Source organism: Podarcis tiliguerta (assembly GCF_965153285.1).
Source record: "Podarcis tiliguerta genome assembly, chromosome: 13".
NCBI classification, from domain to species: Eukaryota; Metazoa; Chordata; class Lepidosauria; order Squamata; family Lacertidae; genus Podarcis; species Podarcis tiliguerta.
Genome location: NC_139546.1, coordinates 24,341,457 through 24,351,053, shown reverse-complemented (window position 1 = coordinate 24,351,053; position 9,597 = coordinate 24,341,457). Strand labels below are relative to the sequence as shown.

The 9,597-nt window shown below is 43.5% G+C and overlaps 1 protein-coding gene across 2 annotated transcripts in view; it reads right to left on the bottom strand.

The window, feature by feature from the left end:
* Positions 1-3,287: 3,287 nt before the first annotated feature.
* The window catches only part of LOC310661961 (keratin, type I cytoskeletal 14-like), a 31,203-nt gene continuing 24,893 nt past the window's right edge, over positions 3,288-9,597 (bottom strand). For both annotated transcript variants that reach the window (XM_083408698.1, XM_083408696.1), the window contains 7 exons: positions 9,266-9,348; positions 8,321-8,477; positions 7,356-7,517; positions 7,126-7,251; positions 5,282-5,502; positions 4,912-4,952; positions 3,288-3,673 (listed from right to left, as the gene is read on the bottom strand). In XM_083408698.1, coding sequence (XP_083264824.1) covers positions 3,576-3,673; positions 4,912-4,952; positions 5,282-5,502; positions 7,126-7,251; positions 7,356-7,517; positions 8,321-8,477; positions 9,266-9,348 — 888 coding nt within the window. In that variant the 3' untranslated portion in view covers positions 3,288-3,575. The remainder of the gene's footprint in view (positions 3,674-4,911; positions 4,953-5,281; positions 5,503-7,125; positions 7,252-7,355; positions 7,518-8,320; positions 8,478-9,265; positions 9,349-9,597) is intronic.

The following is a 9,597-nucleotide window of genomic DNA, read 5'->3' as shown; positions in this document are numbered from 1 at the left end:
AAACAATGTGAATCTGAAGAGCAATTCAAGTTGAATAATTTCACTTTTTTGTTAAAAAATGAAATGCCGGTTCTCATATATTTATAGAAGTGTTGTGGGTGCCAGCTCAAAAGTTCCAGTACTCCATACTGGGGAGTCCTGTCACAAAAAAACCCCTGACTTCCCCATTTTTGGGTGGATTTTTTCCTGCCCCTGGAGAAATTCAGTGGAAATGGCCAGTGCACTTTCTCTACCCACCAACATGTTTTGAGAGGCCATTTTTGCTGACCTCTCTAAAAGATCCTGCTTCTGCTACCCATCTCTTGCTTCCTGCACCATGGAGGCCTCCAGCTCTGCCATTTCGCTGTCCTCTACTGCACTTTCCCCAGTTATCTTCAGTAATGTGAGCTATGCATTGTGGGGAAAGTTCTGTCTCCACCACCTCGTTCCTTGTTACTTCCTTTGATGTCCAGGCTTACCTGCCTGCATTGTTCATATCGAGGGCACTGTTTCACCTGCAGCAAGGCAATCATCATCATCTTAATCACCATTTCTAATGAACCTCAAGCTCCTCTGCAGTACTCCAGCCCTTCAAAGCATTGCTTAGTACAAATGATGGTTAACCACAGGGTTTTGATGTTCTCGTTCTTATGCCCTTGCACTTTCTCCTGACCACCACATAGTTGCACACACAAGCAAGTAGCTCGCTTTCATCAAAAGGCTCCATCAGTCGATTTGGCTCAGCAAGCTGTCATTCAAAAGTCCTTAGCGTGATGTTGGCAATACTTGTGAGGTTGAATTTGAGGAATGTTGCTTGTGGAAGCTTGGGATTCTGATTCTGGCAAGACGCCCATGGTGGTGAAGTGAGGTGTGGCAAGACAAATTATCACAGCAAAAAAAACCACACAAAAAAACCAACCATGCACTGAACAGCCAAGGGAAGCATCCAGTTATGCCAACCCAAAGTGGCAGGAAACTGTCACATGAATCCTCCCAGCCAATCAGGAGTCTAAGGAGGCAATGCTAATATTTCTCTGCTGTTCTCACCTCCGCCAGCAAGGGGTCAGTGCTAACGTGCTGTATTGTAGAGGATTGTACGTGCTGTATTGTAGAGGAGACCCTGGTTCATATCCTGCTACCAGACAAAAAAAGTGCTCAAGGTCAATCACCAGGCAGCACAGCCAATCCATGATTAGTGGTCTTTTTTAAAGGATTGTGCTATTTTAGGGATTGTATGTATCTTATGTTATTTTATTTGCTGTTTTAATGTGTTGTAAACCACTTTGAGATTTATTTTTTCTTAATAATGTAAAGTGGAGTAGAAACGAAAATCATCATCTTTATCTATTTGATGTTGTTGTAAGCAGACCTGTTGCTTGTGCAAAGGGCAGTATATAAATATTCTAAATAAGTAAATAAACATGGAAATGGGGAGGGGTGTAGGGGGAGATTACCGGTCCTCCATACAGCCGTAGCCATTCTTTGTCACCTAAAGCTGCCCAACCCTGGTTACAGTTGTAGAGGTTCCATAGCTGAAGTGAAGGGTGGTGCTCATTAGGACTGGTAGGGTGGAATTCAGGGAGGTTGACAGTAGGGGGAGCCAGAGCAAGCTACTAGCCAGTGAGGCAGAGCCAACTAATCTTGTTTTTGTCCCCAACCTCCTCCCTCCTGGCCCTTCTGCCTGTTTGCCTCTCCTCTCTGAGCCTACAAGCAGTGACAAGGGTTGTGTCATCCGTTCCAGGCAGTTCTACATACTGGGGTAGGAGGTAGAGCAAAGGAATGGGTAGCTGGGAGAGAATCAAGGAGCGGGTAGTCCCACTGGGGGTATTTTGCTCAGATGGGACCCCACAAAATCCAGATGTGGTCCTGTGTTGCCTTCCTGTTCACCACAAGTTTGAGCTTTTGAGATGTTCTTTAGCAAAACCCAGTAGTTCCAGAAGGAGGTGGGAGGAGACAGAGAAGAATGAAAGGGTAAGTCGATAACTGAGAATGTGGCTGGAGGATATCCATTAAGCTCCCTTTGAGGATTGGAATCTCTTTCTGTGGATGAAAGGGTAGATAGAAAAAGATGTAGGAAAAAAAGATTCCAAGCCGAAAAGCCTAGGTCTCAAATGTTATTACAAGAAAATTCTTGGAATGTAACTGCAAGGTGAGCTGGAAGCTCAAAAGCTGAAGTAACGCCTTTGTTTTCTGGGAAATAGCCTGGCTAAATTCCATATCTGCAGCCCTATAAACCTGTGTAAAAATGCCTGATTTCTTTAGAGGAACCAACCTAAGTTGAGGGACTCTCAGCTGGGTTTTCTACCTGCTCCTTTCAGCAATACACACAGGTCCTGCTAGCCAAATGCTCAGTATATGAAAATTCACTTATCCAAACATGAGCAATTAGTACTCAAACCTCGCTATACACACTGCAGATTCAGATACCCAAACATCTAGACCTGCACATAGTACTGTAAACAGATTATCAGCGTTAAACAAGCCTTACTTTTTTGTGTCTTTAGCTGGCCTGCGGCTTTCATTTCATCAAAAACCATGATGAGAGGGAGCAGGGAGGGAGAGGGATTGCACAAATATGAGAGCATTTTCCCGCTTACTTTTTTGCCTTCTGCAAGGTTTCAGAGGGGTTTCCCCAGGTTTTTTCATCATTTGGGGATCAAAATTCCTTGGTTGGGAATGCATTAAAAAAATTCCAATAGGAACTAATGGAAATCATCAAGTCGTTATACAAACACTCACCTAACAAACAATTTCCTGAGAAATTGTGTTTGGAAAAAGCAGTGAAAGTTGGAAGGAATTTGCTGACTGGATTAATAACTGGAATACAAAGAGGGAGGTGGGAGGAGGCTGAGGAACCAAGTTAAGAAAGAAGGAATTTGAAAAATGAAATTTTTCTTTGTTTTGTTTGAGTGTTTCTGTTTTTGTTTTTTGAAAACTTTTGTGTTGGTGGGGTGGGGAAGAGGGTTCTTTTTATATGTACTTTTTTGGGTTTTTGTATTTTTTCTTTCTCTTTTTATTTTTTATTCTCTTTTCTCTTTTGTATACGTTTTGTTTTGTAGTTATGTTATTGGAAAAATCAATAAATATCATTTTTTTAAAAAAGAGAGAATTTGTGTTTGGATAGCAGGACCTGTGTGTAAATTGCTTTAAATAAAGACAGATCTTTGTACCCCCAAAATAATTATTGAAATCTGGTTTTTCTCTACAATAAAAAACACTGGTTCTTTCCCAATTTTATCCTTTCTCGTGGAATCCCACAATGATTACATTTTTGAGAACCCTAAATATACACCCATGAAACGATCTCGTGTTTTATAGGAAATAATGCTTTATTAGCTATTAGCAAGCAAGGCAGTTGACTGTAAAGGTCACCTAACAGTGTGCTTTTTCTTCCTTATGCAAAGGAAGCTGCACACACATAGATAACAGAAAATATGTGTTGTTTTTGTTAATTTGGAAAACTTGCTGATAACTATTTTTTTTAATTAAAAAAAGGAAGGCATATTGCAGAACGCATGAAGATTCTGTGATGTTAAACTCTCTCAGTTGTATCCACAGAACTATAGTCTTGGGGCACTATTGATGGCAGGTTCTTTTCAATAGCTGGACTGTTTGACCTGCTCACGAGAAGAGACGACCTTTCCATCTTCAACCTCCTCGACAATCATGCGGACTTGACGTGAGGTCTTTGTCACTGCAAGAGAAGAATTGGAGAGAGGGTTTATTTCCCCTTCAGATGTTTCATAACTTCACCAGATAACTCCATCTCAAAAACATAATAATCAGGAGGTGAGAGGACCTGAGAAGCTTATATAGGGTCCTCAGCCAACTGGGAGGCTGAGCTGGGAGCCAATCAGGCCTTGAGGGAAGGACTAAGGAATGCTGGAAGGCTTCTGTTGCTTTCTAGGCCTGTGAGCAGACTGGTTAATGTTTCCATTTCCACATACAGAAGACCCCAGGAAGTTGCTCCTGATATTATTTCATAACTTGTCTCACACACCACTTGATTGTAAAAAAACACAACAACCTCAAAGCAGTTTGCAAAATATATGTAGTTGAGAGACAAAAGTAGGATGTCTTACAGGGATGGGAAACCTGTGGGTCACCCCCAAATGTTGCTGAACACCTGTCAGCCTTGACCATTGGCCATCCTGACTGGGGCTGATGGGAGTTGGAGTCCAACAACACCTGGAAGAGCACCCACTCCCCGTCTGTGCCCTGTCAGAATAGCAGAGATGAGTACCTCATCTACTTTCCTCTTATCTACTTGGAATTGTTGGGGAAAACAGGAATTGTGTGGGCTGGGATGTCATTAATAGCGCAGTCCTAGGCATGTTTGCTCAGAGTTCAGTGAGTTCAGCGTGACTATGGCTGCACACACTTTATACATTTGAAGCACATTCTCTCCTCGAAGAATTCTGGGCACTGTAGTTCGTTAAGTGGTTGCTAGGGATTGCAATTCAATGGGGGTAAACTAGAGTGCCCAGAACTTTTTGAGGGAAAGAATGATTTTCAAATGTGCTTTAAATGTATAATGTGTGCACAGCTTTACTCCCAGTAAGTGCGTTTAGGAAAGCATCATAATGTTTTTCAGAAATCTGAAATCTGCTCAGGATTCTGGCCAAGGGTGATAGTAACACTGCAATCCAAGATGGTGATGTCGGTGAACAGCATTCTTTGATGCACAGAGATACCTTCATCCTGACTCACTTAGCAGTGGCAGCAGCTAACATCACACAAGATGAAGGGTCGCAGTGTTCAGATTATCTCCTTGCCATCTCCTTACCATTTGTGGTGGTCCATCAGCTACTGTTTTTAGAAGGCTACTGGGTTTGGCTAAAAATGGGACAAGTCAGGGCCTCTTGAAAGGTTCTCCTATATTTCCCCCAGAATCTGAGAATTGAACTTTTTTTAGTTGGCATGCTTTCTTACCATCTCTTGCAGACACAGCTGCATTGTACTGGGAACTGATGCTGTAAGAAAAGGAGAAACATGGCCAAGTTAGAAATGCAGACTGCTTTTCTAGAATACATAATGAAATTTCAATGTGGAAAAAAAAGAGAAATCCTAAAAATAGCTCTTAAATATGGAAACAGGGCTGCGTACCAATTACAGTGTTGTTCGTTGATTAGATAATCAAATAATGAATGGATCTATTTATGCCAGCACCACCAAAATCTGGATAAAATTGCCTTTTAAGATATTGAAGGAACCTCCCTGTTTTGCTCCATGTGAGCTGTTTTAGAACTCCCTTCTTGCTATCCCTCCCAGCAGCGCCATCCCAGCCCATCTTTATACATACTGGGCTTCCTCTCCCTCCAACAGGCGGCGATAGGTGGCGATCTCCTGTTCCAGGCGGGTCTTGACATCGAGAAGGATCTTGTATTCGTGGTTCTGGCGCTCCATGTCGCACCTCAGCTCAGCCAGCTGCTCCTCCATGCTGCTGATCATAACCTGCATCTGGGCAAGCTGGGAGCCATAGCGAGACTCTGTATCTGCCAGGGTGGCTTCCAGTGCTGCTTTCTGGGGGGAAGAGAATTGAGAGGAGGGTCACATTCATTGCTTTGAGAACTTTGGAAGATTATCAGGTATCTAACAATGACAGTAGTGGGCTGCACGCTGGTTTTGTTATGTACTGAAGTTCTCACCCTGGGCCAGCAGGGGGATAGTGTAGATAGTTATGCAAATAAGGGGTCGAAAGTTACGTTCAGTGATTGGATAGTTTTAGAAAATTGTTACAGTTACGTTGTAATGGAGCTCTATATAAGCAGGCTGACTGAACCCTTCAGTTCAGTTCTGTTCTGGCCTGTGAATAAACAAGAGCTGTTTGAAGAATCGCTGTGTCGTCTGATATGTTCACCCACAACTTAACAGGTTTCATGAAATATTTCAAGGAGGGATGGAGGGAAATTGATTTTGGTTTGCAAACCAAAACACAACTATCCTTCAAAATTTGCACTTTTCTAAATTTTGTGGTGCAGCTTCCTAACCAAATAATATGCATATATTAGAGGAAATTTCCGTAAAATTCATTATGTTGAAGGATGTTGCTTGTAAAAAAAAAAAAGTCCATATAAAAATGTGTTTATCAGGAAGAATTAAAATGAAAATTCTAAAACCCCGGCACATTACTACTGAGATGTGGAGAACTGGATTTAAGATTGGAAAAATGAGAAAGTGACAGAAACTAACATTGTCAGATTTGTCAAATCAGGAATAACATCTAAAGTCCTTAGATAAATGCAGGTGTCCAATCAGCAAATAGCTTTGGGTTATGGAGCCTGCTGGATCAGGCCAAAGGTCTCTCTGTTCCAACATCCTGCTATCACAGTGGCCAACCAGATGCATGTCCACAAATGCTTATGCCGTGATAAAAATTTGTTAGTCTTTAAGGTGCCACAAGAATCTAGGTTGTTGTTTTTTTGCACAAGAGTTACCCAGCTACCACTCTGGAAATAGATACACAACTTGTTGTTGCATTCATATTTCACCCAAGAAGTTTAAAGTAGCTTCACTCACTCACTCACTCAATCACACATTTCATCCTCGTGAAATACAGTGGGATAAGAGATGGTGACTGGTCCAAGGTCACCTAGTGAACTTCATGACCGCATGGGGATCTGGTCTCCCTGGTCCGAGTCTGACAAACTAGCCACGAAACCACATTTTAATCATCCCATGTTAAATTTTTGCAGAGCCTCTAGGCTATGAGACAAGAGCAGCAGGACAGCTTGCTCCATCGCTTCTCAGTGCCACACCTCTGACTTTCTCACCCAAGGAACGCAAAGACTGCAATCTGATACAGTGTAGTGTATATAGGCTGCACACTTCAAGTCCTATTTAATTTAATGGGCTCAATAGACATATGTAGGATTGCACCATTTGTCACCACCAACCTATCCCATTGAGTTCAATGGGATTTAAGCACAGTTCACTTTTGAGCCCTGTGTGTCTCAGTCAAAAGCAAAATCGCACTCTAATGATATTGTCCAAAAGAGGGGAGGTGGGCATTGTTACGCAATGGCCAGAAACACACTGCAAATCATTCAAATGAAAAGGTCCTACTTCTTGGACTGTGTCACCAAGATAGAGCCAAGGGGACTTTCAGAGACTCATCATCCTCCCCAGTTCCACGTTCCCCCTTACCGTGCTGAGTTGAGTCTGCAGCTCTATCTCCAAGCTTTGGACACTCCGCCTCAGTTCTGTGATCTCCGACTTGCCGCTCTGCAGCTGCTCTGTGTGGATGGCAACTTCGCGGTTCAGCTCTTCGGTCTGCAAGCAAAAGGAGAACACATGTTGCTCACATGAAACTCAGAGCACCGAGTATCCATTTGAGAACCTGTGGCACTCTTTTTTTTCCTGAGAGGAAGTCCCACCTTGCTGAAGAACCACTGCTCAGCATCCTTGCGGTTCTTCTCTGCCAGGTGCTCGTACTGCTCACGCATCTCCGCCAGGATCTTGGTCAGATCCACTCCAGGAGCAGCGTCCATTTCCACTGAGATCTCACCACCCATCTGGCTTCGGAGGACAGCCATTTCCTGGAAAGAGAGGGAAACATGGAAAGTTTATTTGCTTTGTTTCTGTTTTGTTTTTTGTCCTCTACTCTGGGTTAAGGAGGGAATTGCACGCAGATGAAGCTGATGGATGATTGGTGAAGGACCCTGTGTGAGATGCAGGGAAGGGAAGTTCTCCCAGGGTGGGAGGTTGGGAGAAGAAAAGGAAGGTCCCAGGTGAGAGCTGAGAGGGTTCACCTTTTTCTGTATGGGACAAGAGTTAAGATCTACCTGTGAGAGGACTCTGCATTCTATTTTTACTTTCTTTTTTTAAAAATTGTTTAGATCAGTTTGTTTTTTATTGTAATGTATTCTGAACATTCTTAATAAAAAAGAAAGAATGTTTATTTGCTTATCTGTTCCAGCTGTGGCATGGGAGTCCAAAACCACATAGAAAAGTGCCTTATGGCAGATTAGCCTACTTGTCCAAATTGTCCATTTCTCCCAAAACAACTGGAAGCAGCTCTCCTGGGTTTAGCAGGGCACCTTTTGAATGCAAAGCATATACTCCACCACTGAACAGAGCCATGGTCCTTTAAAGACAGACTCTGTCTTGGTGGCTAGCAAGCAGGCTTTGACCAGCTGATCGACTGCTATGAATTAGACTTTCTGCACACCATCAAAGGCCACCCTAAATGAGGGTTTGTCCTGGCAGTCCAAAGACCAGATCTTGAGCATGGCAGTACAGGCACATGACTGGTTGGTTATGGGACTGAAGCCAGCAAGCGTAGGATGCTTTACTTGCCGCTGGCCATGCGATACAGGTTCATGGCAGCTTTGCCTCTTACCTCTTCATGGTTCTTCCTGAGATAAGCCAGCTCCTCCTTCAGGTTCTCAATCTGCATCTCCAGGTCTGCCCTGGACAGGGTAAGCTCATCCAAGACTCTGCGCAGCCCATTGATGTCAGCCTCCACGTTCATGCGCATAGCTTGCTCTGTCTCAAACCTGGAAGCAGAAAAAAGGACAAATAAAAGATATGCCCTTTTCATATTTTTTGTTTTGTTTTGTTCCACATAGTTTTGCTTACTGTATTTTTCCATGTATTAGACAAGGTTTTTTGGCTCAAAAATCATGTCAGAAAACTGGGGTCATCCTATACACGGATAGTGGGGGGGGGAGCTGTACGCCACCAGCCAGCTGGTTGGTGGACACGCAACTCCCCCACATGCCGCTGAGGGAGGTGCACGGTCTAGGGAGCATCATGGGGGGGAGCGGCTGCCCCCTTTGCCAACCCCCAGCAACGGCCCCTCTGGGGTGATGGAGTGCAATTCCCCCTAAAAAAGCTCAACAACCTTGGGCCATCTCCCCTCATTTTCTTTAAATTTAGTCCCCCAAAATAGGGGACGTCTTATACACAGAAAAATACGGTATTTGCTTTTTCAGACTAGTTGTTCATGACAGGCCTTCAGTTAAGTTTCCTGATATATGAGATGTCAGATTATCCAGCCTTGTTTGTTGGCTTCCTAATCCAGCCTGCTAATTACACCTTGCTTGTGTTCTGGACCAAACTCTGTGTTTCTAAACCTAATTTTTCTTTCCTTGCTCCAACTTGTTGAGTGGTTTTTAGATCTGCCTTGGAATCTGTTGGCCAATTTGAATCCTAGCGCCAGTGCTTAATATGGATGAAGCAACTTCATCAGTCCAGGGAGCCATAGATTGGAGACCGTTCTCCAAATGAAATGTTTATTCCACCTGCTCATGGTTCATACATATTCTGCGGAAGCACAACTTACTTGGTTCTGAAGTCATCGGCTGCCAGGCGGGCATTGTCAATCTGCAGGACGATGCCAGCATTGTCAACAGTGGCAGCCAATATCTGGGGAAAGAACAAGTAGTCTTAAAGAGAAGTCTTAAAGAGGCTTGTCTGAATTATGTACTCTCTTAAGTATACAGGACGAGAGCAGGCATTAAGTGATGGCTAGGGTGGCAGTTAGAATGGCAGTTCATGGCACCAAGTTAACATGCATCAGGTCAGCCTGGATAGCTCAGCTGGCTGGAGTGGGGTGCTGATAATGTCAAGGTTGCAGGTTCTATCTGCATATGGGACAGCTTGCAGGGGGTTGGA